Consider the following 18,893-nt stretch of genomic DNA (forward strand, 5'->3'; position numbering starts at 1 on the left):
TATCTGTCTTGAATTGGTTTGAATAACACTTCTTTCGGGAGTCTTCAGGGAAAGTTGGGTTAATTTAAATTTGTATAAATTGGTCTGCTCTGGGAAAATGTAGAGATCTGGTTGTATTCTGTCACTAAGATAGGAATTTGGAGTGAGTTAAGTTTTTATTTAGGAAAAATAATGGAAGATTGCTAAACCCAACCAGCTTGCAGTCGAGATTTGTTTCATAGTGATGAGTGAGGTAGAAAGGGGTATGGAGACCTGAGTTTGAGTCCTTACTCTGCAGTTTCCTCCTGAGTGATCATGGGGGTTGCACTTAGCTCAGTTGGTCTGCCTCTTAACCCTAGTGTGTACACAGACCCCTGCTCCTCGAACTTCAGAGTTCCCACCTGTAAAATGGGAGTGATAATACTTCACTGTACAGGGCATCATTGTACACTCCGTGTCCCTGACAGGAGGGTGACATGCTTGCAGTCTTTGTGAAGGCAGCAGAGAGGCTGAGAGCCACTGCTGGTAGTCAGCGCTAAAGACAGTCACTTGATAAAAGTGTGTGTGTGTGCGCGCGCGTGCACACACACACACTGTCCACGGCTTGCAGGATCTCAGTTTCCTGACCAGAGATTGAACCCGGGTCATGGCAGTGAAAGCCTAGAATCCTAATCACTAGGCCATCAGGGAAGTCCCGAAAGTGATTTTTTTGAGGGATCTATTTTGAATTTGGAGTTTGAATTGAGCCTATTTTAAAAAGGTATCTTTAACTGTGTAATGTATTAGTGGTCTGTTGCAGTGGGTGACTTTAAAAAAAGGTTTGCCTTGCTAGAGAATTACTGCTTTGCCTAATAAGTGACATTCACTATCAGATTGAATGTTCCCTTCAGGTTATTTCTTACTTCGTAGCACGTAGGTTGGATCAGCTTGTGGGTCTGGGAAGAATTAGGGACTTGTCTGAACCTCTTTTCCAGGTCATTCGAGAAGACAGTTTCAGCCGTGGCAATGGCCAAAGCAGGCAAAACGGGAAGCCCAGCAAAGGCAGAAATTGAGGTGACTGGAATTAGTTGACAGTGTTTGTTTCTGAATGGACTATAATTTTCCCTGTTGTTAGGCTGCTGGCTGTATGCCGGCTGTGGGGACCTGAGTGGAATGGTCATAGTGAACCCAGAGAATTCAGTAGAAGAGTTTATTTCTTCTTCTCCATATGTTTCTTTCATTTTAACACCCCCCACACTCTGTGATAGATGTTCTGCTTATGAGGATTTACTATTTTGACCAATTTTTCAAGCCTAGAATGTTAGATTCCTGGAAAAGGAAAACTAGACTTAGTTTTGAAACCAGAAATGAGAAGGTAGTTCCCTTAGAGGAGAGTCAGCTGCTTGTTCTTTGAAGTGAATTCAGACACTACTCCCCACGGGAGCCACCCAGCCAGAGTAGTGTCCAGGTTTTTGTGGTTGGAGCAAAAAGTTCTATTGGGCAGACAACCTTTAGTGGCATTACACTGGGAGGAGTTGGGATTTTGAAGACATTCACAGTCATGTTTTTAATCAAATTTTACTTACCTACAAAGGTTCTTGGTTTTATAGAACCTCTGAAATATTTGCCTTTTTATCATTCTCAGGACATTGAGAGAAGTGTTTAAGTGTTCTTTATTCACAGAAAGATTTTGTTCACTCCTATAAAGAGTTCAGAACGAAACCTCTGCAGTTATTTGGCTTTGACTTTTAGGGGTTCAAGTAGTGGCATTTCCTTGGGGTGACTTTTTGGAGGTATTGTTCTTGAGTTTTGGTTTTGTCTTTGCCGCCTACTTCAGTGTCTTAGGGTGAGAGTCCCCTGGCTTTAGTCTCATTTGTGAAATAAGGAACACTTACAAACTCTTAACAGGGAGACAGCCATATAGTTTCTGAGTTTTAAGTGTTCAGCCACTGATAATGGGTTAAATTTGCACATAGTATTATGCTCTTATCAGATTCCAGTGATATGACTATATCAGGGGTCAGTAAACTTTGGCCCATGAGTCAGATCTGGTCCATGATCTGTTTTGTATGGCACAATGACTAAGAACATTTTTTTACGTTTTCAAAATGTAAAGATCAAGAGAATGAGAAGACTAGCCACAGAATAAGAGAAAATATTTGCAAAAGGTTCAGCTGATAAAAGACCATTAGCTAAAATATATAAAGAACTCTTAAAACTCAACAATAAGAAAACAACCCTATTAAAAAGTGGGCAAAAGACCTGAACAGGCACTTCATCAAAGAAGATATATAGATGGCAAGTCAGCATTTGAAAAGATCCCAACATCACATGTCATTTGGGAATTGCAAATTAAAACAGCAGGACTACACACCTATTAGAATGACCAGAATTCAAAATTCTCGCAAGGATGTGGAACAGTAGGAACTCTTAGCCGTTGCTTGTGAGAATTGCAAGTTGATACAGCCACTGCGGAAGCTATTTTGGCAGTTTATTACAAAACATACTCTTACCATATGATCCATCAGTCATACTCCTTGATATTTACCCAAATGAGTCAAAAACTTATGTCCTCACAAAAGCCTGCACAAGGATGTTTGATATATCAGCATTATTCATAATTGCTAAGACTTGGAAGCAACCCAGATGTCCTTTAGGAGGTGAATGGGTAAAACAGTGGTACATCTGGATAGTGGAATGTTATCCAGCACTAAGAAGAAATGAGTTATTAAGCCGTGAAAAGACATGGAGGAAACTGAAATGCATATTATCAAGTGAAAGAAGCCAATCTGAGAAAGATACATGCTGTATGATTTCTGGAAAAGGCAAAACTATGGAGACATTAAAAAGTTCAGTGATTGCCAGGGGTTCAAAGGACGGGGGCAGGGAGGGATGACTAGGCAGAGCATTAAAGAATTTTTAGCAAAGTGAGATGATTCTGTATGGTATTACATTGGTGTTTATGCGCATGCTGTGTAACTCAGTCATGTCCAACTCTTTGCAACCCCATGGACTGTATCTTGCTAGGCCCTCCCGGTCCATGGAATTCCCCAGGCAAGAATACTAGAGTGGGTTGCCATGCCCTCCTCTAGAGGATTTTCCCGATTCAGGGATAGAACCTGTGTCTCTTACGTTTCCTGCGTTGGCAGGTGGGCTCTTTACCATTAGCGCCACCTGGAGAGCCAGCTACATTGGTGGACAGTTGTCATTATTTGTTGTTCAGTCACTAAGCTGTGTTCAACTCAGCGACCCCATGAGCTGCAGAGCGCCAGGCTTCCCTGTCCTTCACTATATCCTGGAGCTTGCTCAAACTCAGGTCCATTGAATCAGTGATGCCATCCAACCATTTCATCCTCTGTCACCCCCGTCTCCTCCTGCCTCAAGTCTTTCCCAGAATCAGGGTCTTTTCCATTATATATTTGTCCAAACCCATGAAACGTACAACTGCACGAGTGAACCCTACGGTTTCCCTGGTAGTCCAGTGGTTAAGAGTCCACCTTGCAATGCAGGAGACGCGGGTTCACTCCCTGCTCCAGGAAGATCCCATATGCCTTTGGAGCAACTAAGCCCATACACCACAACTACTGATCTGTGCTCTAGAGCCACAAGCCACAGCTACTGAAACCTGCGTGTCCTAGAACCTGTGCTTGGCAGTAAGAGAAACCACGTCTATGAGAAGCCTGAGCACTGCAATTAGAGAAAGCCCCCCCGAAACAAGGAAGACCCAGAGCAAAGCCAAAAATAACTAAATAATTTAATTAAATTAAAAAAGAGAGTGAACCCTAATGTAAACTGTGGACTTTGGGCAATTATGAGGTGTCAGTGTAGGTTCATCCGTTATAACAAATGTACCACAGCAGCATGTAGATAGTGGGGTACTGTATGTTTGGCTGGGGGGACAGAGGTTTTCAGGGAACTCAGTACTTTCTGCTCAGTTTTGCTGTGAACCTAAAACCGCTGTTAATGTGAAGTTTAGTAATATAAAAGGCTGTCAGAGCAAAGCGAAAGAATAATGTGTGACAGAGACCGTACACAGTTTACAGAGCCTAAAGTATTGTTTTTGTCTGGCCTTTCATGGAAAAGATTTACTGAGCCCAGGAGAAGGCAATGGCAACCCACTCCAGTGTTCTTGCCTGGAGAATCCCAGGGACCGGGGAGCCTGGTGGGCTGCCGTCTATGGGGTCACACAGAGTCGGACACGACTGAAGCGACTTAGCAGCAGCAGGACTGTATTACAGTGCATCTAGGAGATGAGCGCCTAGGTTCTCTGGTGTTGTGCCTGGGCCTCTGGTGCTTCTGGTATTCAGTGTCTCTCAGGGCAAAGTTGTTCTCTTGAATTTATTTCTGCTTCACTTGCAGGTATATGAGTGACCTAAAGCTGCAGATTAAAACGGAGAGAGAGCAGTGCCAACTGCACACAGGGCAAGGATGCCAATTCCTCCTCCGCCCCCACCACCCCCCGGTCCTCCTCCACCTCCCACTTTTCATCAGGTAGGTCGTCCTTCCACTTGGCTGTCTCAAAACCTGAGTGCATACTTAGGGCTTCCTGGTGTAAGACGTATGGTGTGGGAAGATGGAGGCTGAATAAATAAAGTCTGTCATCCTCAATTCTGATTCCCGAGAAGTCCTTTTAGGACCATAATGGCTTGTCTTGGCTTTCCTATCCTGCTTCAGTCTAAGTGGAGATTTGATCAGGTGGCATCAGTGTTTCTTCCCTATTAAACTATTTGTGATATAAAGGTCGGCAGTCCTTTCTCTGTGCCCCAGAAGACGAAAAGTGACTTACCTGGCTAGTTTGTTTCAGTACTAGGATTGGAACTCAGGCCTGCCCACTTCTGTTTTTTTTTCTTGTGATTTTTGGGTTTTAGACATTTTGTTTGAGAATATATATGAATTCCCTTTTGAAACCTTCTTTGTTTCTGGCTGTGCTGGCTCTTCATTGCTGTGTGGGCTTTTCTCTGGTTGTGGTGAGCAGGGTCTTCTGTCTAGTTGCAGTGCTCGGGCTTCTCATTGAGGGGGCTTCTCTTGTGGAGCATGGGCTCTAGGCGTGAGGGCTCAGTCGTGGTGGCACGTGAGCTCAGAGGTAGTGATTCTTGGGCTCTAGAGCACTGGCACAATAGTTATGGCGCCCGGGCTTCGTTGCTTACAGGCATATGGGATCTTCCTGGATCAGGGATTGAACCCATGTCTCCTGGCTTGGCAGGCAGATTCTTTGCTGCTGAGCCACCAGGGAAGCCCTGGATCCCCTTTTCAGATGCAGTTTTATGTGGAAGACCAATAAGTAAAGTAGGTAAAAGCAGAACTGCTCTTGATAGAGTATAGTTCAAAGATCCACAGTTATCCCTGGATCCCTGTAGGCTTTAGATTACTGCCCTGCATTGTTCTGTCTTAGTCATTCCCTCACAGCCTTTTCATTGGGGCTTACTATGTGTCAGAGACTTGGCTGACTACAATTTAGAAAAGCCACATAATTTTACTCTGTAGTTTAATTTTCTCTATACTTTTTAGTTTTCATTTTTTAAAAAGATTTTTTATTGTTTTTGGCTTTACTACTCGACTTGTGGGATCTTAGTTCCTTGCCCAGGGATTGAACCTGTGCCCTCAGCAGTGAAAGTGCAAGAGTCCTAACCATGGGACTGCCAGGGAATTCCCATATAAGAACTTATATATTGTTTGACTCTCCACATGAATTTATTTAAAAATTAAAAGGGGAAATATGCAGATAAGCAAAAAGAAGCAGATAAAAATCATCTGTGATCCTGTCGAGCTGAAATGAAACAGTTTCTGCTTTTAAGGGCCCCCAGTATAATGAATGAGACAGATAAGTCAACAGGCAAAAATCCATGCTATGCAGAGATAAATGGGACCATAAGAAGGGTACCACACCAGTGGTCGAAGGAGAGGAGGCAGCCATAAGAGAAGCTTCTGGGGGGAGATGATACTGAGCTGAATCTTGAAAGATGAGTAGAGTTTAGCCAGAAAAGGGTGAAGGTAGGCACTTGAAGTTGCTTAACTGGCGTCCTCCTCGTTGTTCTTTTTGGTTGAACTTTTACATTACTTTCAGCTTTTTACTAATATAAGCTGTTTTTTCCTGTTGTTATCTTTGTGCACTGCTCCAGTTATTTTCTTCAAGTTACTTTCTTTAAGTAGAACTCTTGTGCTAGACTTTTGTGCTATTTTTTGGCTGTGCCTCATGGCATGTTGGCTTCCTAGGTGACTCAGTGGGTAAAGAATCCACCTGCAGTGCAGGGGACACAGGAGGTTTGATCCCTGGGTTGGGAAGATCCCCTGGAGGAGGGTGTGGCAACCAACTCCAGTGCTCTTGCTGGGAAAGATCCTATCGACAGAGGAGCCTGGAGGGCTGCAGTCCATGGAGTCACAAAGAATTGGACATGACTGAAGCAGCTGAGCACGCATGCACATGTGGCATGCAGGATCTTAGTTCCATGACCAGGGATCAGACCTGTGCCCCTGAAGTGAAAGCACGGAGTCTTAACCACTGGACCACCAGGGAAGTCCTGTGCTAGACTTTCCTGAATCTTGTGACCACCATAGGGCAGATTTTTTGTTCTCTACATGTTTTTAACATATTCAGTGTGCCAGGCACTATACAGGCAGGGCTTTCACAAAGCTAACAAACTCTTCTTGTAATTTTAACCTTAACCAATGTCATAGGTAGATAAATAATACTGTTTTACACTACATTATTTTTTATTGTTATAGTTGAAGGGTTTTTTTTTTCTTTCTTTTCATATTTGCTGGTTCTTTTGATTTTCTTTACCCAGTATTGTTCATGTGTGTGCGCTTAGTCGCTTCAGTCATGTCCGACTCTTTGTAATCCTATTTATGGACTGTAGCTTGCCAGGCTCCTCTGTCCATGGGATTCTCCAGGCAAGCATACTGGAGTGGGTTGCCATTTCCTTTTCCAGGGAATCTTCCCGACCCAGGGATCAAACTCAAGTCTTGTGTATCTCCTGCTTTGCAGGCAGATTCTTTACTTGCTGAACCACCTGGCAAACCTCAGTACTGTTCATAATCTTTCTTGCTTATTATCCTATTGATTTCTGAGTCATCTTGTTTGCTAATGCTATGTAGATTTAGAACACTACCTTTGTTTCTATCATATGTCACTGATAATTTTTCCTTCCAGTGTGTTATCTACATATTATATTCCTAAGTGAATAATCTGCAATAAAGAAATCTGTTGGTCTTTTCCTGTATTTTGGTTGTCTTGATAAGAAGTCTTTTCCCTTACCTATTTTTTTCCATATAGTACTTCTGTGGGTTTATTTTTTTACACTTAAATTTTTTAATTCAGCCAAAGTAAAGCCCTAAGGTAGGTATTTAACTTTATTATTTTTTTCTGAAAATTAACCACTTGTTGGACTTCCCTGGAATTTCAGTGGTTAGGACTCTGAGCTTTCACTCCAGGGGGCTCAGGTTTGAGCCCTAGCCAGGGAACTAAGATCCTACATGCCCCATGGTGCATCCCCCCAGAAAATCAACCACTTGTTTTTAACACCTTGTATTTAATAGCCTATCCTTTCTGCACTGATGAACTATACTTTTATTATTTCTTATATAGATCTGGGCCTGCTTATGGAGTGTCTGTTTTGTTCCATTAATCTAGGTGTCTGTCCTTGTGTTATTATAGTTGGTCACAGGAATATTTCAAGATTTGAATGAGATAATGAAAGTAATGTGCTTATTATTATTAGCACAATGCTTCTGGTATAGTAGGGACTCCATAAATGTTTGCATTGATGATAATGATGATACAATACAGATAAAGTGTCTGACACAAGCCTAGCACATAGGTACTCTGTTAGTGTTGTTGCAGGCCTTCTATCAGAAGCCTCTAAGTAGGAGGGAGAGCTATACTCTTCACCGAAGGGACAGCATGAGAAAAGGGTGTGAGAAGGATGGTAATGGACTGTCGTTTGGCACATGTACCTTATCAGGCTAGATAGGCATCACCTGGAATCCAGTTTGCTGAAGACATTTATCCTGAACTTGTGATGAAGAGGATATTGAGGGTGAACTTTTGTTTCCCTCTTTCTTCAGGCAAACACTGAGCCGCCCAAGCTGAGTAGAGATGAGCAGCGGGGTCGAGGCGCCCTCTTACAGGACATCTGCAAGGGCACTAAGCTGAAGAAGGTGACCAACATTAATGATCGGAGTGCTCCCATCCTCGAGAGTGAGTCTAATAAGCTTCATAGTCTTGTGAACCGCCAGGATCCCAGGGTTGACTTGGAGACTCGGCCTGGCTGTCATTTTTATTGTTGGGTCTTAGGTCGGAGTTTTGTGTTAGGGTGTTCTCTAACTGTCTTCTCATCTGTACCTTTGAATGCCTTAGAAATTTCTTTTTGACCTTTGAGAAACATTTTTGGGGTCTTAAGCCTCCCGTCTCCTATTATGTCTCGTGCTTGTTAGGACACATCCTTGGCTTTTCTCTGAGGAAACCACCACAGTCCTGAAAACTGATAAACTGAAGCCAGTAATGATTTTATAATTGCTGCAAGTGTTCTTGCTGAAGGGCCTCTGGGGAGCTGGCTCACATCTGGGTCCCAGAGCCATCAGCCCCTGATCATCTGGAACTTGGAGAGGAGGGCAGAGAACTCTCTTCATCCTGGTTACCCCTCTGCCCTAAATAAAGGAAGATTGGCTTCTCGTTCCTTTCGTTCTCTCTCATCACAGCCCAGAGTTTTATCCCCATGCCTACTTTAAGCGTGGAGCAGAGAGGCTCACTTTCTATTTCAGTGGAAGGACAAAGCAGTGGTGGTTTGCAAATTAAAGCCCAGGGAGAAGGACAGGTTTCTCCTCAGGATTGACTTGGTCACCAGCTCAGAGCACACATGAAATGACAATCCTAATGATGTGCTTTCCAGAACCCAAAGGAAGCAGTGGTGGTTACGGTTCTGGAGCAGCTGCCCTGCAGGCCAAGGGAGGTCTCTTCCAAGGAGGAGTGCCAAAGCTGCGCCCTGTGGGAGCCAAGGACAGTTCAGGTATGTGGTAAGGACTTCCTTAGGGTGTTTCCCAAGTGTGTTCATTTTTGACTGATCCCAAACGGGACCTCTGGAAATCAGGAGGACGGTAGAGGTGTGATAAAGAGGAGTGGGAGCAGGGGAGGAGTGACAGAGTAGAATAAAGCAGAAGCTGAGGGATTAGATGAAAGTGCATTTGACTTGCAGCAGTAGTATTGGTTAATGGACCCTGAGCCTGAAACCAGGTTAAAACCCAGAACCGTACCTGCTGCCATGCAGGTTGCACAGAGGAGGTGGGGTGACATGGAGATAACTCACCACTGTGCGCCTGGCTCTGCTGACCTGGTGCTGTCTGCTGTATTTGTAGAGAATCTGGCTGGTAAGCCAGCCCTCCAAGTCCCCAGTTCCCGAGCTGCTGCCCCGAGGCCTCCAGGGACCACAGCCAGCGGGCGTCCTCAAGATGACACAGACAGCAGCCGGGCCTCACTCCCAGAGCTGCCCCGGACGCAGAGACCCTCCTTACCGGACCTCTCTCGGCCCAATCCCACCAGCAGCACGGGGATGAAGCACAGCTCCTCTGCCCCTCCTCCACCTCCCCCAGGGCGGCGAGCCAACGCCCCCCCTACGCCCCTGCCTATGCACAGCAACAAAGCCGCGGCCTACAACAGAGAGAAACCCCTGCCGCCCACGCCTGGACAGAGGCTGCACCCGGGTCGAGAGGGACCTTCTGCTCCACCCCCAGTCAAGCCGCCTCCTTCCCCTGTGAATGTCAGATCGGGACCAAGTGGCCAGTCTCTGGCTCCTCCTCCGCCGCCTTACCGCCAGCCGCCTGGGGTCCCCAATGGACCCTCCAGCCCCACTAATGAGTCAGCCCCCGAGCTGCCACAGAGACACAATTCTTTGCATAGGAAGACTCCAGGGCCTGCCAGAGGCCTGGCGCCTCCTCCGCCCGCCTCAGCCTCCCCGTCTTCACAGAGTAATAGGCCACCTCCCCCAACCCGTGACCCTCCCAGCCGGGGAGCAGGTAAGGGCCTGGAAGTACCTGGTGTTTCCTCTCATCCCGAGACTGAGTCTCTCTTCCTTTTCACACTTCTCCCCAAAGCTCTGCTTCAGTGACTGAAGTGAATACTCATTGGACAGGTTTATTAGTGCCATTTTACATGTCAGATTCTATTGTTAGGGAAACAGCAATAAAAGACAAAAATCCTGTTCTGAACACTGAGGAAAATAAGTTAATAGAAAAAAAAAAGTATATATATATGTATAAAGAAAAGCAAAAAAATATATATGTGATTCATGGGGTCGCGGAGAGTCGGACACGACTGAGCGACTGAACTGAACTGAAACACATGGTATATAGATGCTTTAGAGAAAGGGGATGGGGTGTACTGGAGTGGGGATGAGGAAATACTTAAATTGCAGGGATGAGGGTAAAAGTAGGGTCAGGAAAGGCCTTACCGATCAAGGGACAGTTTGGCAAAGACCTGAAGAAACTGAGGGAATGCACTGAGCAGGCATTGAGAGCAGCAGATGCTAAGGCCCTGAGACTGGGGACAGCAGTTAGACCGTTGTGGCAAGACCAGGATACGTGAGGGGACAAGCGACAGGATGTGGAGGTCAGAAAGCTAGATTCCATGAAGGAGTAGCCGAGGACTTTGTGAAGACTTTAGGTTTTACTACGTGTGAGATGGGGAGCCACTGGGTTGTGGGGAGGGTTGGAACATGGAAGTAGCATTGATGTACCTTTTGAAAAGGTCACTGGATCCTGTGTTGAGAAAGACCACAGGAAGACAGAGGGGCCAAAGGAGAACACTAGGAGGCTAGGACAGTGAACTGGGTGTATGGGTGGATCACAGCAGGTTTGGGGAGAGATCGGTGCTCCATTTTTTTGTTTGTTTTGCTTTTAAATATCTATTTACTCGGCTGCCTCTGGTCTTGGTTGAAGTGGTGGGCTTCTCTCTAGCTGTAGCTTGAGGGCATCCTTGCCCCACACCATGTGGGATCTTAGTTCCCTTAACAGGGATCGAGTCCCCTACATTGGAAGGTGGATTCTTAACCACTGAACCACAAGGGAAGTCCTAGGTGTTCAGTTTTGAATGTCAAGTTTGAGACCTGAGAGATCATGGATTGGTGATGGGCTCTGAGACTCTGCAGTTCAGGGGAATGGTGTGGGCTAGAGAAGGGAATTTGAAGAATTTTGAGAACTACGCGCTGGGATGAGATCACCTGGGGAGTAAGTTCATTAAAGGAGAGGAGAGGTCTGGGGCGTGAGTCCTTCCCATAGGAGAGGCCAGAGCAACGAGAGTACTAAGGCAGAGGAAGCTGAGAAAGGGCCTGGAGTGAGGAAGAGAGGAGGCGTGCCGAGAGAGTACTGGGAAAAGTCCGAGATAGAGTCAGTGAGCACCCGGGGCTGTGCTGCAGGTGGGCCAGGTAAGTTGAAGGCTGAGAAGGACACTGGTCTCAGCAACACGAAGAGTCATTTTGAGGATCCACCAACTACCCTTCTGAGTAGTTTTAGTGGAGTGCTGAGGAGAGGGTGAAGTGAAAGTCTGGTTGGATTGGTTTCAAGCATGCGGGAGTAGGAGAGGACTTGATGAAGACAGCAGTAGACATCTAGGGAGTTTGCTGTAAAGGGGAGAGGGTTGCAGCTATGCGGAATGGTTGCTGGAGGAGGATATGAGATTGAGGGTTGATCCCCCTGCCCCATGCTCCAAGATGGGAGAGATTTCAACATCTGTTTGTACATCTGTAGAGAGGGGGAGATTGCCTGGGTAATCCTCGGGGAGGCAAAAAGGAATGAAATCTGATCCACAGGTCAAGAGTTGGCCTTAGGTAAGAATTCAGATAGTTCTCCTGGGTAGCAAGAGGGATGACTGAGCATATAGGCAAAGCAGCAAGTGGGTAGGTGGGTGTAGTGGTGGGAGCATGTGGAAAGTTTCTTCTGTTTTTTTTTTTTTTGGTTCTATTGGTGAGTTTGAAAGCAGGGACATCTACTGTGCATGTGGGTAAGGAGTTAGAGGGAGATTTGAGGAGAGAAAAGAGGACTTGAATTGACCATCTGGGCACATGGGTGAGTGAGTGAAAGAGGGAAGTGTGCTGTGATGACCAGTGACACGGAAGGCTCACTCCAGCTTAGGGGCCACATGTTTCGAGTGAGATTCATCAGCTCGACGTGTGTTCAGCTGCGTCTCTGCCAGTCCTGAGTCCGGGCAGAGTTGTAATTAACCAGGCTAGTGTTTTGTAGGCATGTGTGACCATGAGGGAGAGTGGGGCAAGGGAGGTAAGGGGGTGTGTAAGGGAGTGATTGTCACAAGGGACCATGCTGCTGAACTGGGTGAGGAGAAGATTCTGGAACCTTTGAAACGGTGGAAGAGAGGGGTTCTGTGGTGTGACGGTGAGCTCTCTGGACTCTGAATCAAGCGAAAATGTGGAAGAAGTTGTGTCATCTTTCAGTATAGCCCGACTGAAAGTAGAGAGTCAGTGAGACTCTGACAGCTCTCTGGAGCCTTCTTAGTGTTCTGTAGTGTTAGTCGCTCAGTCGTGTCCAACTCTGCAATTCCGTGGACCGTAGCCTGCCAGAATCCTCTGTCCATGGAATTCTCCAGGCAAGAATATTGGTGTGGGTTGCCATTCCCTTCTCCAGGGTATCTTCCCAACCCAGGGATCGAATCTGGGTCTCCTGCACTGAAGGCAGATTCTTTACCATCTGAGCCACCAGGGAAACCCTTCTTAGGCCCAGGAATTTTGGCTCCCATATTCTGTTGTATCAGCTCCTCTGGTGGCTCAGTGGTAAGCAGTCTGTATGTCAATGCAGGAGACATCCAGGTCCCGATCCCAGGGTTGGGAAGATCCCCTGGAGAAGGAAATGGCGACCTACTCTATATTCTTGCCTGGGAAATCTAATGGACAGAGGTGCCTGGCAGGCTACAGTCCGTGGGGTCACAGAAGAGTCAGACAGGACTTAGAGACTAAATAGCAACAATTCTTTTGTATCACTGGGCTTTGAGCCACACCCTCCACAAATGGCTTTTGAACTTTGGCTTTAGACACCCCACAGGTGTAGGTGAAATCATCGAATAGGGAGGTTTGTCACCAGGAAGCATGTATTAAAGGCCCATTAACCTGTATGCTGCTTGTCTAAGTACAGAGACGTCTATTCTGGGAGCTGGCCATGGCATCAGGTGGTCACACAGGAGCCTAGTACGTGGCTGACCCTGTATCTCCCTGGCTTTAGCCATAAGGCTATAGTCCCAACATGACCTTTGATTTTACAAAGTTTTGGTTAAAAAATTTTTGCTTAACAAAAAATTTTTTTAAATGACCCAGTATCTGAGCCAGAGCCCATATCTTTCTAACCCAACCAGGAATAGAAGCAGGGGAAAATGTAATTTCCGTGGGTTGAATTGAGTCGTTTTAAATGTCTGTAGACTTCTTGCTTCCCACTTCTCAGTTCTTTCTTTGTGATTTCTTTAGAACATTGTGAAGTTATGAATCTTGTTCTTCTATTAGCCATCACCAACTTTGAAGCCTGCCATAGGCCTCAGCCTACTTTCTGCATCAGTAACCAGAGCAATAGTTCTTAAAAATGATACTCTGAAAAAAAAAAAATTGAGATATTTTAGTCAGAGATCTTTTGAGTATTGGCTCCATTTGTGAGATCGGGCCTATCACTGTGATTTCTGAGTTTGTTTCCTGATGTGTAAAATGATATTCATAGTACTTTCAGAGGTGGTTGTAAATAAAAGAATGTATAGAAGTGCTTTGTAAACTGTGGTGTGCTGGTGAGTTTAGTGGTTTTATGCAGAGGGCTTCTGGGTAGTTTTCATGGACTTATTTCTATTAATCAATCATACTATGATAATGATAACATGTTATAATGTACTTTTGTTTCTTTATGAATGATTTACATTTGAAAGAATATGTAAAAAGGCAAAAGAATATGTAAAAAAGGCACAAGGAGTCTTTTGCCTTGCCCAGGGTGCTCAGAGACCAAAAATATACCTTCTTATTGGTCCATAAAGTTTCTTTTTGAATTCTTCCTCTGTAGAGTCAAACACTATTTTGAAGGGCATTTTTTTTCTTTTGAAAAGAATCAAGGATGGAGTGGGAGGTTGGGTTTAGTAGATATAAGTACAACATTGTAAATCAGCTATGTCTGTGTGCTCAGTCCTGTCCAACTCTTTGCCAACCCATGGACTATAGTTTGCCAGGCTCTTATGTCCATGGAATTGTCTAGGCAAGAATATTGGAGCAGGTTGCCATTCCCTACGCCAGGGGATCTTCCCAACTCAAGGTTCGAACCGGGGTCTCTCACAATGCAGGCAGATTCTTTACCATCTGAGTCACCAGGGAAGCCCTGTTTCAGTTTAAAACAAAAAAACCAATAACATCATGCTTTACTCAAAATTGGGTTTATCTTGGATTATAAAAGTTGATCTTCCCACCCTGAGGTTTCTTTTACACACTGCTTGTCTCTTGGGGTCATTGGGTTCCAGCTCTGTCACTTGAAGTAGTCTTAAAACTGGATGTGACAAACAGCGGAACCTGGTCAGGATTACCGTCCCTGAGCTAAGGAAACCAAGTAGGTAGTTCTTCGTCCTGCTCCATATTGCCTGTCCAGGTTGGCTCTCATCACCGCCACCTGCTCACAGCCTCACTGGTGTCCTTTTGAGCCTGACTGATGCTGTCTACTTTACTTGCCCTATCCCTACCAGGGAGCCTTGGTAGACACAGATTTCCAGGACCATAAGAAGTCTGAGCATGAGGGAAATATTTTGAGGATGACCTGAAAGAGCTTTGGTTTGAGCAGATTTGGTTTGAAAACAGGGTTCAAAGATCTGCTGGGAGGTGTTAAGGAGGTTTCTCTTTAATTATTACCTCTAATGGACACTGTCCATGCTTACACAGACCTTGGAGATTGAGGGAGAGTTTTACGTTCTGAGTGTGTTTTGTGGGAAGCTAAAACTGACATTTACTGGGCCTACAGTGCCAGACTCCTTGTCTATAAGCATCAGCCCATTACTGTTTCATGCTTAACTACGGTTACTCTATAGAAACTCTGACAGTAATTCAGGAGGAATAATACATACTCCTATTATTAAGACAGTGTTGTTTGTTAAGCAGAATAGTCTCTCTGTGTACTGAGTAAGTAACAACTTCTTATTGGGCATAGCCTAGGTACCAAAAGACACACCTCCATCTCACTGGGTTATTCATTTGTTGGGGAGGTAATTAATAGTGGTAATTATGAAAAGCAGTATGTAGCAGTTTTCTTACTATGAAAGAGTAGGCGTGTTCTGGGTCTGTTAGATCTGTGACCTTAGACAAATAGCCAGAGTCCCAGTTTCCTCATTCATGTAATGTAATGGGGATAATGCTACATAGTTGTACTGGACTGGCTACAAAAAGTTTTAAAGATTTAATACATCAGCTCAGTAGTTGTGGTATGTGGGCTTAGTTGCCTTGCAGCATGTGGGATCTTCCTGGACCAGGGATCGAACCTGTGTTCCCTGCACTGGCAGACAATTCTTAACCACTGGACCACCAGGGAAGTCCGATGTTCAGCATGCTTTTGATATTATGTAATGCTTGATGGCAGATTTTTGTCTTTTAAGGGTGAGTTTGGTATTTGGGAATGGCCAAAAGTCAGAGTCATACATAGTTAAGAATATTTTTGTTGGTGGTACAACCTCAGAAAATGGGAAATGACCATCATATAATAATATTTATGGATCTGTCTGACTGGGTTTGGAGACAATTCTAAAGAGGCTTTCCCGATTTTTTTTTTTGAGCAGTGAGCCTGTCACTGGAAATATGTAACTTCTGTCGATGAAACTATTATACATAATTTGAAAGGCACACATTTTATTCTGTACTACTGAGTGCTGGAATAAGTGACATAGTCTATAAATGCTGTCAGGGAACAAAGAAGGGAATCAGAGTGGATTGCTTTGAGAAAGCCTTGAGAAGATGGGAATTGAGTTAAACCTCCAAGGATAGGTAGGATTTGATAGTAAGGACTGGTCACAAGAGGAAAGCATAGGTAATTCAAGTTATTTAGGAAATATTGATTCAATACCTACCACTTGCCATACATCTGGCTGAACTTGGGAACTCGGATGAATGGACACTGGTCTGACTTTAAGGAATGTACAGTATACTGGGAAAGAAGCACGTATAGGGAATAATTATAATATAGCAGAGTAGAGAGGTAGAGAGGTAACAGTGGAAGTGTGGAAGAACGGTGCCAGTTCAGCCTAGGAGACAAGGAAGGAAGGAACGAAGGCGAGGTCAGGTTACCTACGTGGTAGCTCACTGTGTAAGCAAGGAAGCTGGTGGGGTGATTCTTGTAGAAGCTAAGGATTTGAAACTTTATGAGCTAGGAAATGCAAAGCCCTTGGAAAAGTTTGAGCTAGTATTTCAGGGAGATTAGTGAGTTGTTGGTATGCAGAATGGATGGGAAGGCTAAGAGATCAGAAGCAAGGAAAACAATGGAGAGGCTTTTTGCAGTGGAACCGGCTAAAAATGAGAAAGCCCTGACTTTGAATTGTGGAGGCAGGCGTGGAAAAGCCAAGAAGAAATCATCACGAATAAGTGGAGTTCTTGCCTGACTTGTCATGGGAAATGAAAAAGGGTCATCTATTCATTCTGAACTTTGTCTCTGGAAGAATGTGATGTTGCTAAAGAAACAGGAGGACTTCCTGGCAATCCCAGTGGTTGGGACACTGTGCTTCCAGTGCAGGGGCACGGGTTCGACCCCTGGTCAGGGAAACTTAAGATCTCACATACTTTATCAGCACAGCCAAATAAAGAAAGTAAAATAAAGAAAATAAAAGTTTAAGAAAACAAACAGGGATGAGAGGAGGGGGATGTGACATTCAGCATGCTGCCCAGAGCCTCACAGAGTCTGGTTCTTCGGGAAGGCACCAAGATGCTCTTTTGGCCCATGTCTCTTCGCATCCCTCTGCCCATCACTGTCTCTGCATCCAAGCCTAACGGCTTTCAATTCTACTTGCAGCTCCTCCACCCCCGCCACCAGTGATCCGAAATGGTGCCAGGGATGCCCCTCCTCCCCCACCACCATACCGAATGCACGGGTCAGAACCGCTGAGCCGAGGAAAGCCCCCACCTCCGCCCTCAAGAACGCCAGCTGGGCCTCCTCCGCCACCACCGCCCCTGAGGAATGGCCACAGAGATTCCATCACCACTGTCCGATCTTTCTTGGGTGAGTAGCTAGCTGTATTGGTCTCATAGCTCCTAAGCGACTTCACTGACTCCAGTGGCCACTGCGTAATGGGCATGGCCAGTTGGTACCCTCTTCGCTGCAGTTCCTCTCCTGACTTTCCTTCAGACTTCTTTTCCCATCCACATACATTGCTTTCCTTAGGTGAATTCTCAGCTCGACTGCTTTGGAAGAGATTAAAAGTAAAATCAGCAAGTGTTTTGCTAACTCTGAAGCCACTCTCTTGCTCCTCAAGGCTCAATATTTGTGGTTAGCTTTTAGGTCCAAGACTGTATCCTCTTCAGGATTATTGAGGCAGGAATTTCGTATTCTCCAAGGAGGAAAGGCTCCTTTCTGGACCTTTGAAAAAAGAACATTGTATGCACAGCATTTATCTGATAATCCAAAGCCACTGACTAGCTCTGTTACTTTGAAGAAGTCACTTCATTTTTCTGGACCTCACTTCCCTTATCTGTGAAACAAGGCAATTGACTAAATGGACTAGAGTTATCAGGTCCACTTTTCCAAGGTTATAAATGAATCTTGGGCTCCATCTAAGAGAGTCTGATTCATTAGGTCTGTGATGAAGCACCAAGTAAAGATTGTCCAGCAGGTATTGTTAGACCCTCTGTTGAGGGACAGGGGGGCCTGGTGTGCTGCAGTCCGTGGGGTCATGAAGTGCTCGACACGACTGGGCAACTGAACAACGACTGTTGAGGAAGTCTGGAAAGATCTGCACTGTCCATTTTAGCCTGCGCGCTGTCGACTCTGTAGTGATTACCTCTTCTCTGCCCCTGCTCGGGTCTCTTCCTATTAAGTGGACTAGGGTTTTTGCTTAGAAGATAGGCCTTGTGGAATGTGATCAAGTCCACATTCCCATAGAAAACTTGAGCTTTCTTGTAGAGGAGCCATGGGAGATAGGAGTAGAGGCCGTGACATAGCTATCCCAACCGTGTTACAGAACTCACTGAGGGGAGCCCGGACCAAAAAGGAATTAGCTGGTCAAAATCTCTCACTAGCTGGTGACAGATATTCCCAGGTTAGCTTAATTTCTACCAGTTTGTGGATTCAGTTCAGTTGGTTTCCCATGGTGATCGTCTTTAAGATGACTGTGTTACTGAAACAGAATTATATTTCCTTCCCCTCTCAGGCAAACAGCTGGGCTCCTTTACTGGGATGTGCCTGAGAACCAGTTTGTGGAAAGATGTGAAGAACCATTTCAAAGACTCATTCCTTAGTGTAAAAAGCCTTTGAACACACTCTGCATACAAGGCACGGAGAGTAATGCTGTTGCCATCCTCATGGGTTTACTGAGCAAGGCAGGCCATCACAGTGCGTCAGGAAGGGTTAGGAGTAGCGGCGAGGCGTCTGGGAGCTGAGGCAGAATTAGGAATTAATTAGGCGGTGATAGGAATTAATGCTCTATTCCTTTTGCAGATGATTTTGAGTCAAAGTATTCTTTCCATCCAGTCGAAGACTTTCCTGCTCCGGAAGAGTATAAACACTTTCAGAGGATATATCCCAGCAAAACAAACCGAGGTAAGAAGAGAATCGAGGAAGTTCGTCCATAATTATGTAGGCTATAGAACTGATATTGCTTTCTTAGGTGAACTTTTGCTGCTGCTTCTCTGCATTTTCTTAAAACGCAAAACCTCATCCCAGGTTTTAAAGGGTAGCTCAAAGAACCTGTCTGTCTCTCACTTTAGGAATGTTTGGGTGATTCTGGGTCT

General features: G+C 45.1%; 1 protein-coding gene across 5 annotated transcripts in view; it reads left to right on the forward strand.

Moving 5' to 3' along the window:
- Positions 1-18,893, forward strand: part of WIPF2 (WAS/WASL interacting protein family member 2) — a 42,978-nt gene that overhangs the window by 16,971 nt on the left and 7,114 nt on the right. For 4 of the 5 annotated variants that reach the window (XM_055407799.2, XM_055407798.2, XM_055407801.2 and 1 more), the window contains 6 exons: positions 4,318-4,449; positions 8,023-8,155; positions 8,847-8,963; positions 9,310-9,966; positions 16,960-17,166; positions 18,601-18,702. In XM_055407799.2, the coding sequence (XP_055263774.1) occupies positions 4,387-4,449; positions 8,023-8,155; positions 8,847-8,963; positions 9,310-9,966; positions 16,960-17,166; positions 18,601-18,702 (1,279 nt within the window). In that variant the 5' untranslated portion in view covers positions 4,318-4,386. The remainder of the gene's footprint in view (positions 1-4,317; positions 4,450-8,022; positions 8,156-8,846; positions 8,964-9,309; positions 9,967-16,959; positions 17,167-18,600; positions 18,703-18,893) is intronic. The other variant, XM_088829060.1, reaches the window with a different exon arrangement.

Source organism: Moschus berezovskii, chromosome 20 (genome assembly GCF_049115385.1).
Source record: "Moschus berezovskii isolate FMDL1 chromosome 20, NW_MosBer_1.0, whole genome shotgun sequence".
Classification (NCBI taxonomy): Eukaryota; Metazoa; Chordata; class Mammalia; order Artiodactyla; family Moschidae; genus Moschus; species Moschus berezovskii.